Genomic DNA, 19,059 nt, shown 5'->3' on the forward strand with positions numbered 1-19,059 from the left:
CATGCAATCTTTGCTGGTTGTATGTGTCTTGTGCTTTCCCATTTTCATTCTCTGCTCAATCTTAGCTCTAAGAGCTGTTTCTATCACCAATTTGGTGGTTTGTAGGGTTTTGTTGAGTTCTTGCTGAGTACGGTTAGGAATTCTTGTGAGCTGGGCAATTCAACTTTGAGGCAAGGAGAGCTACGTTTTCTTAAAATTGATTATATGAAATATGTAGATGTGATGAACTCTGTGTGACCATGCTGTTTGGGTTAAATTTATGTTTTGAGAAGATTTTCTGTATGAACTGAACTGTATGCTGGAAATTTGTGACTGTAGATTGGTTGGGTTGAGATGGATATTTGAAATTGGATATGTTTGATGTATATGTTTGTTAGATGAGTGATCAGATGGAAGGTAAGGGAATTATACACTGTTTTGAGTGAATTGGTAGTGTTTTAGGTAATTATAGAGGAATTGAGGTAGTGATTTTGAGAGTTAGAGGTCAGGGACTACTATGGTCTGTTGGGGCAGTCATAGCAAGTGTATTGTGACTTGTTTGAGTCACCAAAGTGGTCCAAATAGGTGCAAAGTGTTAGAATTGGGTTTGAGGTCCTCAAGTTGTGGAAATTGATGTTGAGGAGTAAAAAGTTGATTTGTAATCTCTTTAGAATTATAGTAGGAAGATTTAGGCACGTCTAGACAAGTTTAATTAAGTGTAAAACATGAATTAGGGGTGTTAGAAATTGGAGAAAATGCCTAGAAATGGTAAGGGGGTGTATGAGTGCATAATTATGCAGAATTTGTGTTCTGCAGATTATGCAGACTCGCTATGCGAATGGTCTCGCATAGCGAGTCCCTACAGAGGGTGCTCTCTGTTTGAGTCATTCGCTGTGCGAGCGGGTACGCTGTGCGAATGACTGAAGGGTGCTACTCTCTGTTTGCTGATTCGCATAGCGAATCTGGTCGTTTTGCGACTGGTAATGGTTTGGAATCAATGCTAGATTAATTCGAAGGGCGATTTTGTGCGCACAGCGAGGGGTTTGGGGGTGTGGTCTCTATTTAGTCTCTCGCATAGCGACTTGTGTGCGCTATGCGAGATGCTTGAGGTCTGGTACCTTTGCGAGTTAATTCGCATAGCGAAAGGTGTCGCTATGCGAGTAACTCCTGTCTCGCCTTGCGAATAGAGTGCGTTAAGCGAATCATCTAAGTCTAATGTACTCTTTAGTTCTTTATCTTGGTTTGGCTTTAGTGCAATGTTGTCTGAGATGTAAAGTGTGATTGATGTATATTGTTAAAGTAAAAGTGTATGAATATAAGAGTTATGAATGGTGTTTAAAGTGAAAGTATGGTTAATGGACATAATTGCATGATTCTCAAGGAGAGGATACATGGTGGTGCCCTATGTTGTTATTTAAAGTAAAATCTCTTGTTGAGATTTAAGTAAGTTTAGAATGAATGCAGGAGCTTAGTCTTGGGGATTATCCTAAAACTCCAATGGTCTTTCATTCTCAAGTAGAGAGGATTGATCCATGTCGTGAGGAGTAGCAGGAGGTCCTAGTCTTGGGTGCTTCCAGTATGACCCAAGGTGAGTGATAACAGACTAACCTCGTGAGTGTGGTAAGGCGAAACCCATTGGCAATGACTTTGCAAAGCAGTAGAAGCCACCACGAGTGCACGACCTGTCATAACTCGGCAATCATTCTAAGTCCGGACGAGTCAAGTTTAAAAGTGTAACAAGTAGTGTTAAGTGACCCAGTATATGTGAATTAAACTTGCTTGTTGTGTGTAATTGTTATAACATGAGTTTTGTATATCTAGCTCACCCTTCTGCTTGCTTTTGTGTCTACTTGTGTGTGGTGTTTCCTTTTTGCAATAATCATCCATTTGGATGTGAGCAGAGGTAGGTGAGGTGCCTCTGGAGCAGGCTTTGGAGGGAGACGACGCCGCTGCTTAGCCTAGTTAAGATTCCTAGTTGTTTTGTGTATTTTGAAATACTCTAATGTGTTTAAAGTTTTAAATTATAACCATTTTGAGATGACTGTAACCTTAAGACTTTATCTGCAAGTCTTCTAACTGTTCTATTATATTAAAAATGTGAACTACTATATTATATATTTCTATATAATCTGAGACGGTACACTAATAATTTATTATATAGTTAATATTCAATAGTTAAACCATATATTTTATTATTGAGAATATTTTTTAAGTAACTCACCCAATTCGAATACTCATTTTTATATTTATATATTTTTAATGTTTTTTTTCATTGATTTAAGGGTTGGATAATTTTTTCATATTCTTCTCATCTAGATCTTTTTTCTTCAATCTGTCCTAAAAACAAAACGGGAAACTTCGAGTTTTAAATTAAACAATACTTCTTCTGATAATTAATTCTTATTTCAATAAATTGGAGATGAAAATACATATGATTCCATCAATAAGTTTTATTATATATAACTAACTTTCAATAACGAGTAATTTAAAATTTGAAAAATATGGTAACTTAGGTGAATTTAAGTTAGCTGGAGTTAAGTTATTTAAAAACGGATCAAAGTTTAACTTAAGTAATCTGAATCCCTCAAACTTAGCCGGATTAGCTGGGATGAGTATGATTAGTTAAATAAATTAATGATAATTTTAAATATTGAAATTGACCCACATAGCTACGAATGGACTTCTGTTGTGTAAAAGAGAATATTTAGGTTGCATATTTGACACCATTTATTATTTATTTTTTATAAATTTGACATTTGGTTGTTTGAGTTGGGCTTTTGAATAATGAATAATATTGACCTTTTTCCTCAACAAACGAACGTGATTGCAAGAACTTAGGAAAATAACACCACAAACTGCAAAATTTATGAAACTTTCTGTCACTCTCTATGAAAAGTCAATTTCGTACTGGTAATTTAACTTTTTATGAAAACAATATCTAAAAAACTAGAGTACAATTAAAATATAAAACGAAAAAAATTAAAATAATAATAGGTTTCATGAAAGCAAAAAGTGCGTGTGTTCTGATTTTATGGAAGTAAGGATTATTATTAATTTATGTTCAAAATATCTTATATTTGAGTATAGATATGTGAAAACGGATAACCCGGTTCCACCGATCCGACCAATCATGGGTTAGTCACTTAGTGAGTCAACCTAACTCGATTCACTTATTAGTGAGTTGAGAAAACTCGAATCTGTCCCGATCACCACAGGTCAGTGGGTTAAACGAGTTGACTTACTGTCTCACTTAATTATAAGTTTTTTTAAAATAAAAAAATATATAATTTTTTTTAATTGAAATCTAAATAAATTTCACTCTAAAGACAATTCAAAGTAAAAAAATATCATACAACCCAAGCGTAACCCAAAAACAAGCACAAACAGCGAACAAATAAGTTTTTAATATTGATAATTTTTGTATCACTTGTTCGTTTATAATATTAGAATCTTGAATAGATAAATCTAGAATATTTTTCTCTCTTGAAATATTTTTTTTACCGCATCTACAATATAATAAAAAATGCTAACTAACAATATTGAAACACAAAATAATAAATAATTAAATTAAATTAGGTGGGTTGGTGAGCCAACTCGGCTCACCATGGGTTCAACCCGAGTGAGCCGGGTTGAAAACTAACCCGCATAAAAAAATTACTTTTTTTTCAAACCCAGCCCGGCTCAAATCCGTGGTGAGTCGGATTGGCTCGCGGGTTACAACTCATTTTGATAGTACTAGTATATAGTTTGTTTAATTTTGAGTTTGTTTGGTGATTATTATAATCTATTTAAAACAAGAACATAGCAAAATTTATATAAATTATCGAAATAAAATTTATTTCTTATTTTAGAAATATTTTTGTATGTTCGCCTTTGTTAGTTAAAGAATTGGACGGTCAATTAGTTTACAGTTCATACTAATCAATCATTAAAGTGATTGGTTAGACTAAAAACAGAATTAATGTTAAAGTTAATTATATTAATCTTAAGCTGGATTATTATCTTTAGGTCGGTTCTAAATAAATTAGTTTTAATAAAAAATTTATCCTAAAATTTATAAATACATGTTAATGAGATTCATCGACTTTAATATTAGAATGCTTAGTATCAGGGTCTGACTGAATAATAATTAATATGGAGTGGAAAAAAACTTTGACCTGAGTTTAAAATTTGGACGAATAACATTAATGAAGACCTCATAAAAAAAGACAAAATTAAATTGTACACGTTGTATGTGAATATTAATTTGAAGAAAAAGTTGAGTATGTTTGGTATAAAAAAAGAGAGAAAAAGATAGAAATATGGGTAATGGGTTTGACTGAAGATTGGTGTGGTGGTGAGAAATGTAGTTTAAGATAGGTTTGTGGAGAGTGAACTGAAGTGATGATGTTTAGATCACTAATACTTAGCCACTTACCAAATGCTTACATTTCTCAACTAAGTCAAACAAGGTGGCTTCGTCGGATTCTTTTCTTAAACATATACAATTCTTCAAATCATACAGTGCAAATTTTTATTTCATTTATATGTGTCAAAATTTGATAATTATAATATATTTTACAAGTTTGAAATGCTAAGTACGTGAGAATCTAGAAAAATTACCTTACAAATTCACTGTTTAAAAATATTAAGACTCATTTATGATAAAACGTTTTTATATAAATACAAAATTTACAAAAGACTTTATTCTTATAATTTTGTTTATCTGTATTCAGTGCATAATGTAATACAAATTTCAATATGTTTAACAATGATCAAGTACAATCAAACTAAAAGAGAAAAATTAGACTGATTAAGATGTTCACTAAGTTATTATTTTAAAATTACAAGCATCACTGTGCTAGTTCTAGAGTCAGATATTACAGCACATGGAATCCTACTTGAAAACCTATTTTATCACTATGAATTTTTAAATTATTCATCAACTTCGGTTAATTTTGTTATGAGATCTTCTTATATTTCTCATTTTAATTTTATTATTCAATTATCAAATGATTTGCAAAATAACTTAAATAAACTCAAGCTATTAATACCGATTAATTTGAATTTAAGTATCTTATAAACCCAATCTACTTTAAATCACAGTTATCCCTAATTGACATGAACATCACTTAAAATTTTTAACTTACATACGTATATAACTTATTTTCCAAATTTATTTTGTAGGATATGATTAATTCAATGGAAATAACTATAAAAGGATGGGGAACCGAAAATATAGAGCTTAGGTTCTTTTTAATTAATCTTTATCTTTTACCAATCAAGTCGCTTTGGCCGAGTGGTTAAGGCGTGTGCCTGCTAAGTACATGGGGTTTCCCCGCGAGAGTTCGAATCTCTCAGGCGACGATTTCTTGTTTTTTCAATTTATTTTTTACCTTTCAATTAGGTTAAATAATGTGATTTTTGGTTTGGTTATATCATATCACAATATAATAATAACAAAGAATAATAAAATTATCATTATTATAATTATAAAAGTAAATATAATTATTAGTGTAGATAAATTTTATTTATTTTGTAGAAAATTTTATTATAAAAAGTTGTTATAATTTTATTAAATAATTAAATTTAAAAAAACAGTCAAATCAGAAAAAAATTAATTAAATTGAAAAAAATTATTTAAAATAGATAATTAAGAATAAAACTGAAAACAAAATGTATAGATATGGAGAATTTTCTTTATATAATAATAGTATAGATGTTTTAAAAAATTATTATCCTTAATACTATAAAAGATGATATCAAGTTACCACCTTCTAATATAATTTGTCTTATGTAACACAAAGACATAACTGTAATAGTGTAGTTTTATGCTAACATGATTATTTAGGATAGCTGTAATATTGTAGGTTTATGTCTTTTTTTAACTGTTTATGAATTATAAGAGGTCTTATTTAGTAATATTTTGTTATTAAATGGGAAGTTATATTTTAGCAATGTCATTATATTATACATGATGACTATATAATCTAACATGCCCAATTAAATAGATTAACATTTTCCAGAAAAAGATATAAGCATAAAAAATTGAATAACTTACTTCATTAGAGTTGAACAAAATATTTGTACATTTTAGTTGAATGTGTTAACTCAAACACATGAAGATAAATTGTTGAAGACTATAAAGAGATTCATGCAATTTACAAACTTAACGTACACCTGCTTGCACTCCCTTTAGTGTACATTTAGGTCAAACACAAAGAAAGACATTCTTGACATTTAATATTAAGTAGTAACTATAGCATAAAATATTGGTCATTTTTGGTAGAAGAACAAATGTGTAAGCGTAATCAAGACTATATATTTATATGTATCTTTCGCAACCAATTTTATTTTAAATCAGTCATATAACCCAACTATGAAAAACTCTAGAATGGATTTTCTACTTGAAATAGGAATAAGCTCTCATGTCAAGTTTTTCTCTTTCATCATTCAGTACATTTCTTCAACCAAAGTTTGTCATAGTTAAGGTTGATCAAATGTTTCACATACGTTTTTAGAGATTTTAATAGAAAACACAAATGAGACAAAAGAACACAATGAAGGATTATAAATATAATCAAAATTATAGTAGAACAATTATATTTTCAAAGAACTATGGATAGATAGTGTGCAAGACTTGAAGTTTTGTAATTTTCTTCGATTGTAAGAAATGTAAATAACCCAAGTAATCATACAAAAGTTTTAGGAGAAGGAGATGCAAAATAAAGCATAGAAGTTTGACGCCAAAACAGTAACCCTGTATAATCATGCATGACTTGCATAAAAAGAATTAATATCAGCAACTTAATGACTTGATTAATTCACTCATTAAAATGTGATTAAAAGAACAAGAAAGAACAGGGAAGGATAAGTATATACTTGACCAATAATTATCAGGATAGAGACTTCATACTCATTAAGTAATAAAATGAGAAACTCTATAAGAATTAGATCAAAGAAAACAAACAAATATGGCTAGAAATATAACCAGAAGTAACAAATATCCATAAATTATAAGTTTTCCCAGTTTAAAAAGGCAGGTTATCAATAAACTAGACTAAGTAAAAAATTGTGCTTGATTACCGTATTTTATCGTGTTCTATTAAATCTTTCCAAATTTGGAGACTGGATTAACTTCTTAGAGTAACCATTTTAAGTGAAAAGTTTTGTTTTAAGTATGATCATTCTCTTACAGTAAAAACTTGACAGTATTCACAACTATCTATGCTCCTCTATTTCCATAGACTCCCCTTTAGATACTACACATCCGAAACACGAAACAATCGTTTGGATAAATCAGTATGTGGCCTCACACATGTTCAAAATTTCTAACTTGAGTGCCGCATGAAAACAGGGGTGCAATAAGCAATGGCCCCATTGAATTTATCCAACTTCCTTTTAATTCTTTTTTTAAATCAACTTCTGAGAATATTTTTCAACCATTAAATCGTTCACAAATATACAATTAGTATTTTTTTTTATCAAAAAAAATTACAAGTTCTAAATGGTCTAACTACCCCTAATATATATTGTCACACTTGATACAACTGTTCATCCTTGTCTCCTTATGTTTTCTTGCAATCTTCTTTTCAAAAATGGAAACTTGGCCCTTGGCCCCAAATACAAAGCTCGACAAATTCATATTAGGGCAGTTTCTTCTTGCACCACATATAAAAGAAATTCCTATTTTAGTTATAGAATCTGCAAGTCATTTTTTTTTTCATTTTCGGACTGGTTGGGTTCTCCATTGCTCAGAGAAACAATCCAAATATGGTGCCTACTTGAAAGAACCACGACAAAAAGAACAACTGCAAACAACAATGGATGACAACGGTAGACATCAGGTTCTACAGACGAGAAGAACATGAAGAAGTATTTATCAAAGAATAAAGAGATGGTGGTCAACAACGGTCCACACAAGACAACAGTGAAAATTATCAGTGGCCGATAGATAGTGGACTCCCTAAACAACGACAAACAAAACAAAATTGACCACTCTATTACCAACTCAAAAGTGAAAATAGAGAGAATGCTTAGAAATTAATCATCTCTTACTCAAATAAGAAATTTATAAGCATCAATATTCAGGGAAAAAAATGAATAATCTACACAGAAGTGACAAATAGGTAATACAGTAAAGATAAGTTAACATATTCTAACAAGCTAAACAACCTACACATAAGTGACAAATAGGTAATACGAAAAAGACAAGTTCCAACTCATTCAAATATGTTAAATAATTATGACAATCTAATTCGAATTCTAGAACTGGCATAGGATCCTTAATAACTTATAATTATGCGCCAAGATTATGAAATAACGCTCCCAAACATCGCACGCATGCATGCTTGCAATCTAAAAGTTCATGGAAGTTAGTTACTCCAAGACCCATTTGAGTGTCCAATTCAACTTGAACTAAAAACCACAATGAAGCTGGAAATGAACACATGCAGCTGGAAATGTGTATAAACTAAGTATAGATCAATTTGAATATCCAATTTCAACTGAGCAAAAACCACAACGAAGCTGGAATTAAGTAGGAATTAACACATGCTACTGGAAATTTGCATATACTAAGAAATTGCTTTGTAAATTGGGGGTAATTTAGCTCTATTTGAAATTGTGACTGTTTTCATTGTACAACAAAAGTTAAAACAATGACAAAAGATACCAATAAAATTAAAAACGTTGATGAATGATATGATAAATCCCATTTTTAAGTAAAAGATACAACCAGAAAGATCATTCAATCGAACAAGAGACACTTCGTCTTTCGCACTGGTCAATCCAATAATCTTTCCTTTTGCTGAAAAGTGAAATGGAAACAAAAATCCCTTGAAAGGAAAAAAGAAAAATTTTACAACACAGATAGTATCCAGAAAACCTCAAATTCCAAAACTAAACATAGCCCTTATCCTTTGGAAAATGAGATCCCGCCATCCCCTCTCTGTATTTTCCACCACAGTCGCATTGCCATATCTGCAGTCACAAGTAAACACATTACCTCGGAGACAAAACAAATAACAAATGAAAGTCAAAAGACCAAAACAACCAAACACTGACTCACCTGTCTTCTTCTGGCACATCACTATGCGTGAGCTTAACAACTGTGACTCCACTATCAGGCTCCTCAAACACAATCCTGACCTGCAAAATTCAGAACACCATCAGAAACAAGCACTTCATTCAAATTCAAAGAATACAAAACACCAATCACAGCACTTTCAGCATGTTTAAATAACATCTTATAGTCAGGTAACTTCTGGATAACTAGTTTAGGCTTATAACAATTAAATACCTAATACTTCTTATAATCTCCTTCTAGCTTACTTCCATAAACTTAATAAAACCTATAAAAACTGTCTTCTTCATTTCATTAAATCTCATGTTGAGATATGACTAGTTTATGGAAAATCTAGCATCATAAGCTCAACCTTCTCCAAAGAGTAATGATATCTAAACGTCCCTCTATTACAGACACTTCATTGAAACTCATCATTTTTCTCCACTGGTCTCTTCTCATCCCGTCACAGCATCTATCATAATACTTACACACCTCTCTATTTCTCTGACTAATAGCATTTCAGAGTACATCCATCATTTTCTTCTTTTCCTTATTATACTAAAGAGAGCTATTTTGGTATGTGATTTTGTAAGATTCATTGAGACTTTTGAAAGATCTTGTTCAGATTCATGAGAAAGTTCATCAAAAATAGAATTTAATTGGACTTCTAATATAGTTATTTTAAATATCATATCTACAGTGATCTCAGACCAATCACCATTCAATTAGCCGTGAGTATAAAACCTGTAGAAAAGGTTACCCAACGGGTGGATTAAAATTAAACTCACAACAAAAACACTTTTAGGATTCCTTACATATATTCTAAACAAGAGACATTTTTACATGGGAGGAATTAGAACCTTAATTCCACGTGATATGAATGTCTAATCCCTTCCCCTAGGTCAACCTCCCGAAGGTTTTAACAATCAAACTTAGATTTAGAATATGTTCTTATACCAATCTTACCATATAAAATTCTGATTCCACAAAAATTAAATCCACTCAGAAACCAATCCAAAAACAAATCCCTAAACTCAAATAAATTAACTTCTTTCATAACACTTACCGTGGATTGAATCCCATCAAGCCAGCTCCCAAATCTCCACCTCTGCACGATCAACTTCCCTTCCTGCAACTCCAAGTTTACCCCAGTCACAGACCCATCGAAAATACAAAACTCACCCCCAACCTCCTTGCTAATCTTCGCATTGCTGTGTGTGAAACCTCTCCATCTATTCTCATCCATCAAAATCTCAAACAAATCCTTCGCCCTACAATTAAACCTCTCTGTCAAATTGATTGTTTTAAACCCCTTCTTCCCCTCACTCTTCTCATTCTTCTTCGAATCATTCTCATTATTACCATTAATATTAACATTACCATTACTATTAATACTACTAGTGTTCTTCTGTGGCACCACTTTCTTCGCTTCAAGGTCATCCTTCACGGGCCCACCCTTCGCCATGCTCTCCACCCAAACCCTAACCTTCTCCAAAATCACCGGTTTCACCTTCTCTACCACCAACTGCTTCAACCTCTTCCCAACCTCTCCGCTATCCTTCACCGTAACCCTAACCTCGGGATCCTCGCCAGCGTTCTCATCGGAGATGTACGGGATCTCGACGGCTCCATCGACCTTCTGCAGGAGCTTCCCGTCGGAGCCACGCACCTCGCCCTCCAAAGCGAGTGTCACGCCGATCTCGTACCCGGGAATCACCTTCCCTTTGCGCACGTTAACGTAGGCCTCGCCGTCGAGTTTATCCACTTTCTTGACGGTGACGGAGACCTCACCGTCAGCGACGGCGACGTTGGCGAAAAGCTTTCGGAAGAAGGTTCTGGACCATTCGAGACAATTGGTCTCAGCCCAGTGCCAGTTGTGAACGTTGGTGCCGTCAGCACGGTCCGCCACGATCCAACGTTTATCACCCTCGCCGAACTTCGCCATCGAGACGGATGTGCAAATAACGGAGTGTTGATGTGATGGAGGGAAGAACACGGTGGTTTTAATAATAACGGTGGTGTTGGGTTCGGGTCTAGAGAGTTCGGGTGTTGGAAGGATCTAGAATGCGATGGTTTTGAATGTGTTGAATTCCAGCGAAGTGGGAAAAAAAGGGAAGAAAGGTGGAAATGAAAACCTGAGATTGTTAAGACCGAAGAAGGATCTAGAAGACAGCGGAGACACGAGTTTGCAGTTAGAGGTCAGGCAAGCCGCCAAAGGACCACAACTTTCGGTAAAAATATGAAAAAAGGTATATGATTTATAACATTTAAAATTTAAACAAATATAATTTTTTAACATTAAACAAACTATGCGTGATGAATTAAATAAATAAATTTTTTATTTAACACTCCTTTTGAAATAACGTGAATATTCCTTTTTATTTTAGATAGGTTAAAAGCTCAATCAAACCTATTTATTTAGGTTTTAGTTGTGTAAAAAAAATTATTCTAAAATTCTGGTTAATAATTTTTTTATTTTTATTATTATGATTTTTTTTTCATATTATTTTGATTATTCTTAATTTCTTCTTAAAGATGAATTATATAGTTTTTTTCATGATAACCATATTTCAAAAATAAGATATGACCTAAACCATAAATGGTAGTGAGTAACAGATTAATGAGGTTATATTGACTCAATTTTAGAAAGACTAAGACCAACAAATTGAAAACATTGAAAATAGTAAAATGAAATTTAAAAAATTGTCATAATATTGAAATAATTAAGGTTATTTAATCTAAAAATTTTGTTTTTCAATCTAGTGTAATTTAAATTTGTGATGTGTTAAATTGATTTATATATAAAAGTTATTTTGATTATATATAACATATCAAAATATGGTATAAAAACTATATAATAATCATTACAATTTTTATTAAAAATAAAAAAATCGATAAAGACAGAAATTATAAATTATCAAATAACCAAAAAGAAACTTTATATATATATATATATATATATATATATATATATATATATTTATATATATAAATCAAAACTATGTACATAGCAGCTAACTAAAGATATTACACATACGTGGCTCTTTCATCTAATATTTATTCAAGAGAAACCTCATCCTCCTCTGTTCACACTTATTGAACGGTCATAGCCAAGAAAAGAATAAAGGAAACATATAAAGAATCATAAACAAAAGGGTAAGCTAGATGCAAAAACAATTCATTATAAACTTAAAATGTTTCATACATGAATCAAGTGTAATATAAATCAAACCAAACATCTTAACATGCAATGACCTAAACTAGATTTTCTGGACTTAGAATTAATGTCGAACTATGGTGGGTTGTGCACTTGTTGTGGCCTCTATTGTTTTGTAAAACCATTGCTAGAGTTTCACTCTACCATCCTCATAAGGTTAGTCTGTATCGCGTCGTAGGCCATACTAGAATCACCTAGACTAAGACCTCCTACTACTCTCACCAAATGTGTCAATCTTCTCTACTTGAGAATGAAAGACCATTAGAGTATTAGGATAACCCCCAAGATTGAGCTCCCTGCGTTCATTTTAATAACACTTGAAACTACACCAAGAAATTCCACCTTGGAACTCACCTTCACAACCTTGAAACCATTTGAAACCACATATGTATCACTTTCCTTTTACATTACATACCAACATGAAAGCACTGAACATACTTCAAAGAACCATAAACAAACCTAACCATTTGTCATAAAACACATAAGACATAAATATAGAAACCTATAAGGGGGCGCTTAGGCGTCTTAACTTTTGTTTTCTAGCACTCAGTGCCTTGACCACTGGAATGGGATGCTTAGTGCCCTGTAGGGGTGCTCAGACGCTATAAACAAATTTACACTCTTTTTGGATCACTTCAAACACTTACCCCATAACTTTGAATGATTCCTAGGACCCTCTAAACACCCTGAAATATCAGAAAACACATTTATAACTCAATTTGACCACTTGAAACCAAAATCACTTCTCTAAGCTACCCAAACTCCTTTCTACCACTTCCAACACCTATATCAACAAGCTAACATCATGGATAAGTCATAATACACTAAATAGCAAACCCAACACCTCGATTTTCTCTCAGATTTACTACTTTCATTTTTCAATAGTTAAAACCCCCAAAATTGAACTAAAAGTATCCAAGAACTCACCTTATTCTAGAACTAAAACTTTCACACTAGATTTTTCTCATTTAAATGTCTAGACAAGTCATAATAGGTCTAATAACAGACTTACAACTTCCCAAAACATTTCATACCCTTTACCTCCAAATCTCACTACTCAAAACCCCAATTTTACACTAAAAACACCCCAAAACTTCAACAAGGAACTACCTCTATGTTTCATATTAGATTTAAATTAATTAATACATCTAATAAGTCTCAAATGATCTCATAATAGTCCTAAACCAGTGGCTTTCTCACTCAAACACCTATCTCTAAAACTCACCTATCAAAACCTCCATTTTTAGACTTAAAAACCCAAGTAATTGACTCCTTTTCTCTATAAACCCTTTGAATTAAATTTCAATTCTTAAATATACTTCATTACTCATAATCATAGCAACAACAACATTAAAATCACACCATATCAAGCATCCAAACATCATACAATCGTTCATTATCATCTAAATACAAAGAAGATTAGCAAGAACATAGCAATTTCACTTAAATAATCTTATCATTCATGGAGATACTAAATTTATAATGCAAACACATTTTAAAGTAAAGTCTAGCTTCCCTTACCTTAGGAAGAACTCCTACGGTTCTAAGAACTCCCAATCGTTGCTTCCACCGCAAGGAACTCTGAAAAAGCCTACAACTCACTAATTGATGATTGAAATCAAACCTTAGAACATCAAATTGACCAAAATCAAGGAAGAAGCACATTTGATACATGAAGAAACATATTTCTTTGCATGATCATAATCGAAAAATAAAAAGGAAAAAAGGGGTAGAAACTTACTTGCTCTAATAAAAGAATTGATCGGGTAGAAGTAGAGATTACTCCGTCGTGATATCTTAGGTACCTCCTGATCGTTAAACAAATGATCGATGAGTTAGGACTCTTAGGCCTTGTTCACTTGAATAGATTTGGGGGAGAGTGATTGAGGGGATTTGAGAGGATTTGAAAGTAAATTTTTTTGTTGTTTATTTGAGTGGATTTGAAAGTAAGTGAGAGTGAATTTAGAAGTAAAGTTTGTGAAAATTAGTGTAGGATTTGATTGACGTGACAGATTAAAAAAATTTACTTCCAAATCTACTCTCATTTACCTCCAAATTCACTCAAATAAACAAGAACAAAATTTACCTTCAAATCCTCTCAAATTCCCTCAATCACTCTCCCCAAAATCCATTCAAGTGAACAAAGCCTTAGAGAGAAGGTAGGGAGTTCAAGAGAATATTATTTAGAGAAAAGATGAGTGCTTAAGATAATGAGACGAGTTTAAATTTTTTTATTTATTTAATCAACTTATTTTTAAAGTTTATAATAGCTTGTTTCATTATTTTAAAACACCTACCAACTCTAATATTCTATTTTTTAAGTTTTTACAATATATATTATTTATTTATAAATAATATATAAATACACACACATCAATTTATCACACACACACACATATATATATATATATATATATATATATATATATATATATATATATATATATATATATATATTATCACTTTTATAAATTCTAACTTATGTCTTCATTAAGTCAAGATATAGTCAAATATTCATAAATATTTATAAGTTATTTCTTTATTTCCTCTAAAAAAAAGTTAATCTTTTCATTTCAATATCCATGAAACGAACACATGTTTCTATTTTTTTAATATAAATTTTTAACTATATTTTGCATGACAATGACCATAGTTTTTTCCACATATTTATTTAGGTTTTGATTCTTTTAGACTTCTAATTTAGAAAAAAATACATTAAAGTTAAAATTATATTTATTTTTCATTAGAAAAATGTGTTTGACTAGTATTTATGTGCATTAAAATAGTAAGAAACTAACTAGGTTCATCGTGGTGGTATATACACAAACTTCGGAAAGGTAAGGTTAAAGACAAGACTTGGTTCAAGTTATGGTTTTTTTGGCTAAAAGCCGTTTATATCGGGAGACATACAAACATGTCATTTTTGTTCAGAGTGGAGCTTCATTTGATTTGGAAGGAGTTGAAAGAAAAACAACAAATTATGTTTTTTTCTTCTTCTTCTTCCCACCCAACATAATTTTCTCTATATAATCCTTTAGGTTTCATCATCCACACATATTGTCTCCTTGGCATTTCTGGCTTGTCCAACAACAAGTCAGAGGTAATGTCTTCATCTTTTTTTCTTTCTGCAGATTTTAATTTTCTTTACGTTTTTGTGCACGATTACTTACAGAATGTTACAATGACAAGATACATTATAGCAACATAATTTCTCCATCTTTACCTTTTATTTTTCTCACATGTTCTTGATAATTGAGAATCTTGTTTTTCTCATTTAGATCGATATATTTCAATGTTTGATCAGAACATAAACAAGGAGCAAATTTCTCAAAATAAATAAAAAAAATAGAAATCAATATACTGAGATGTGGTTATATTTGAATTTGTTAAACAACCATTTTTTTTCCTTCCCATTTTATCTTTATGAAACCACAGCTTTTATTCTTGTCGAATCTAATTTGTGATATTATTTTACAGTAATATTCAATTGCAGGTGGCTTGAATTTGAATTTCAAAGACAAGCTTCCTTCTTTAACACCAGTGTTAGTAAATAAACTATTGGAATGAAAATCTGGGCTACAATAATTTCATATAATTCATTAGACATTATTTAATTTCAGTGGCTTATTGAGAACACATGTTTTTTTTTTCAGACTATTTTAAGCTATGTCGTGTTGTGGAGGTGCTGAAGAGGAATTTGGCATTCCACCTACAAACCAATACAATGCATCAGTCGAAAAGGGTAGTGTATATGGTGGTGGAGGTATCACACTTGTTACACCCTTTATTTTATTCACCATATGAATAATTGTTTTACCTTAAAAACCATTAGAAATGTTTCTCTTTTTTTTTTGGATAAGAAAAGTTTTACAATGATAAGTATAAGAACACAATTGTTCTTGAAATTTGTTTAAGGTTGATTGACACTTACATATTGTCATCTATGGTGTAGTATGTTTTATAATATCTGTAATGGACAAAACTTACATGTACTTACTAAGTGCTTTTGATTTTGTTCTTCAATTAACATTATATTTTTAACTTGGATAATAGAAAGAATACTATAATCTAATTGAAAAATATTTAAGAAATTGTATTTAAGTTTTGTCCTATTTATAACTTCCTTGTTTATTGTTGAAGACTAGTTGTAGGTAGTGTTTAATGTTTAATACTTGACACACTTTTCTTATGGAGATATAAAGCTTGATTTGAAACATTAGAGGCACATTATGGATTACTTTTTAAAAATAAATGAAAGAGTATATATATATATATATATATGAGAGGAATGAAAAATAAAGAGGATATTTAATCTAAGTTTTAGGAATTTTCCTAAAATATATTCAAACACAAACTAGTTACGGATAATCTTGGTCTTAAAACCTTTTTTAGATTTTCAATTCCATTATTTATGTATGATGTAAATGATGTATGAAAAATTTATTCGTATTTTTTTCCATAATGTATATGTTATAATTTATTATCTTAATTGTTTAATTAATATTTATCTTGATGAAACAATAACATAGATTTGATAGTTTATAAATGATTGATAAACCTATTAGTATAGGTTGACTAATAATTTACATTATAGTGAGTTATTAACCTCTTTGAATATAGGAGGAGATAGAGGAGAGCCAAGGGGCAATATAGTCAAAACTGGTGCTCCAAAAAAAGAATTACCAATTGAGATACCTGCCATTTCATTGGATAAGTTAAATCAGTTAACAGACAATTTTGGTACAAAGGCTTTGATAGGAGAAGGTTCTTATGGAAGGGTTTACTTTGCAAAGATGGATGGTGATAAGGAAGTTGCAATCAAGAAGCTAGATACTACTTCTTCTCCAGAACCTGACTCTGATTTTGCAACACAAGTAGGCCTTTTTTTCATTCAAAATTTTGAAATTCACTCATACATTGTTTTAGGTAGTGAAATTTTTGTAGTTTACATCATGTCATTATTGATCATGCAGCTATCAGTTGTTTCAAGATTGAAAAGTGACCATTTTGTGGAATTGTTGGGATATTGTTTAGAGGAAAATAACAGAATTTTGGTTTATCAATATGCGAGTTTGGGTTCTTTGCACGACATATTACATGGTAGGCCAAACAATACTAATAAACGGATCTTGTATTGGTGAAAACATTACTCTACCTTAATTAAACATTATGAGTTTGGTGTTGTAGGAAGAAAAGGAGTACAAGGTGCTGAACCCGGTCCGGTTTTAAATTGGAGCCAAAGAGTAAAAATTGCATTTGGTGCAGCAAAAGGACTTGAGTTTCTTCATGAAAAATGTCAACCTTCTATAGTTCACCGCGATGTTAGATCTAGCAATGTCTTACTCTTTGATGACTATGAATCCAAGATTGCAGATTTCAATTTGACAAACCAATCTTCTGACACTGCAGCTCGATTACACTCAACAAGAGTTTTGGGAACATTTGGTTATCATGCTCCAGAGTATGCTTGTACTTTTAGCCTTTAGTTTTATAGGAGATTTAGTTATGTTAAGCCATGCATGTTTAGTATTTTATATAAGAATAAAAACATTGGAATCTTAATTAGTGAAGTAAGCTTAAGTAATCTTAATACAATAAAAAAAAGTTATATAAACTTTATAGTGGAAAATATTATTAAGTTTTATATAGATATCATAAAACAGAAGTATAACACACTAGCTTCTTAATTAATATTTAGGTTTGTTGTATTTTAAATGAAAAATAATTTCATATTTTCAAACAAATTAATTTCACTTTCAGGTATGCAATGACAGGACAGATAACCCAAAAAAGTGATGTTTATAGTTTTGGAGTTGTTCTTTTGGAACTTTTAACTGGAAGAAAGCCTGTTGACCATACAATGCCTAAAGGGCAACAAAGTCTTGTAACTTGGGTATGTCTTGTTCATCAACATATAACTATGGTTTGATGATTATACTCATAATTTTATTTATTCCTAGACTTTGAATTTTATTTCTATTATTACATATTCTTATAGTGATGTGATTCTCAACAATTATAGGCAACTCCAAGATTGAGTGAGGACAAAGTGAAACAATGTGTGGATCCTAAATTAAATAATGAATACCCTCCTAAGGCAATTGCTAAGGTTAGCTTTTTTGTTCTTTCTCTTCATCAACAAAAAAAATGTAAAAAGTTATTGGTCATACTTTTTGTTTAATGAATCCTTTTCATGACTTCATGAATTATTTTCCCATGATTTTGTAGTTTTCAAAACATTGAAACTTATAATAAGGAGTTTGTTTCTAGCATTCATCGAGTACAAATTTATCAATTAAATGTTCAATCAAGTATACTCCATATTCAATATAGTATGAGGTTTCTAACTAATGTTTAATATGGTTATGTAGCTAGCAGCGGTTGCAGCACTTTGTGTGCAATATGAAGCTGATTTCAGGCCAAACATGACAATTGTTGTCAAAGCTCTCCAACCACTTCTCAATTCTAAACCGACTGGCCCTGATCCTAACTCTAACTCTAACTCTAACGCTTAACATTCTAACCATACTCAATTGAGTCTTGGAGACTAATCAGTTTTTTGTGCTACTTGATACACGATGAAGCTAATTATAATTCAATTTCACTACTCCAAAGGTTGTACTAAGGCTAAACCGATATTGATTTTGTCTTATTGACCTCTTGTACAATTGGAAACATAGTATTGTGATCATAATGCATGAAAAAGACCGTAGTTTTTCTTTTAAGAAAAAAAAATCAAAGGTGTAACAATGAGTAAATAAAGATCTTAAAAAGGATATCAAAAATTCAATTTATGTTCATTTCTTCATGATAACTA

The 19,059-nt window shown here is 31.3% G+C and overlaps 2 protein-coding genes and 1 non-coding gene across 3 annotated transcripts; 2 read left to right on the forward strand and 1 right to left on the reverse strand.

Moving 5' to 3' along the window:
• The first annotated feature begins 5,243 nt into the window (after positions 1 to 5,243).
• Positions 5,244 to 5,325, forward strand: TRNAS-GCU (transfer RNA serine (anticodon GCU)). The gene has a single exon. It is a non-coding gene; the product is annotated as a tRNA-Ser (tRNA).
• Positions 5,326 to 8,635: 3,310 nt separating this feature from the next.
• LOC108325068 (uncharacterized) lies at positions 8,636 to 11,259 on the reverse strand. The gene is made up of 3 exons (XM_017558063.2): positions 10,092 to 11,259; positions 9,029 to 9,108; positions 8,636 to 8,940 (listed from the first exon to the last, which is right to left on the reverse strand). Exons 1-3 carry the CDS (start codon positions 10,968 to 10,970, stop codon positions 8,847 to 8,849), a joined length of 1,053 nt encoding a protein of 350 aa, XP_017413552.1. The 5' UTR covers positions 10,971 to 11,259; the 3' UTR covers positions 8,636 to 8,846.
• Positions 11,260 to 15,254: 3,995 nt separating this feature from the next.
• On the forward strand, positions 15,255 to 18,847 carry LOC108324407 (probable protein kinase At2g41970). The gene is made up of 8 exons (XM_017557356.2): positions 15,255 to 15,342; positions 15,896 to 16,005; positions 16,863 to 17,116; positions 17,216 to 17,342; positions 17,430 to 17,703; positions 18,003 to 18,135; positions 18,265 to 18,351; positions 18,614 to 18,847. The coding sequence occupies exons 2-8, from the start codon at positions 15,909 to 15,911 to the stop codon at positions 18,755 to 18,757; spliced, it is 1,116 nt and encodes a 371-aa protein (XP_017412845.1). The 5' UTR covers positions 15,255 to 15,342; positions 15,896 to 15,908; the 3' UTR covers positions 18,758 to 18,847.
• Positions 18,848 to 19,059: the final 212 nt, after the last annotated feature.

Source organism: Vigna angularis, chromosome 3 (genome assembly GCF_016808095.1).
Source record: "Vigna angularis cultivar LongXiaoDou No.4 chromosome 3, ASM1680809v1, whole genome shotgun sequence".
NCBI classification, from domain to species: Eukaryota; Viridiplantae; Streptophyta; class Magnoliopsida; order Fabales; family Fabaceae; genus Vigna; species Vigna angularis.

Bases quoted from the DNA above. Each gene is read 5' to 3' on its own strand.
- LOC108324407 (XM_017557356.2), top strand. From the start codon at position 15,909: ATGTCGTGTTGTGGAGGTGCTGAAGAGGAATTTGGCATTCCACCTACA. The intron at 17,343-17,429 runs GTAGGCCAAACA...TTGGTGTTGTAG, and splicing joins TTTGCACGACATATTACATG to GAAGAAAAGGAGTACAAGGT. The intron at 17,704-18,002 runs GTATGCTTGTAC...TTTCACTTTCAG, and splicing joins TTTGGTTATCATGCTCCAGA to GTATGCAATGACAGGACAGA.
- LOC108325068 (XM_017558063.2), bottom strand. From the start codon at position 10,970: ATGGCGAAGTTCGGCGAGGGTGATAAACGTTGGATCGTGGCGGACCGT. The intron at 9,109-10,091 runs GTAAGTGTTATG...TGAATTTTGCAG, and splicing joins TTGATGGGATTCAATCCACG to GTCAGGATTGTGTTTGAGGA. The intron at 8,941-9,028 runs GTGAGTCAGTGT...TTGTGACTGCAG, and splicing joins GATGTGCCAGAAGAAGACAG to ATATGGCAATGCGACTGTGG.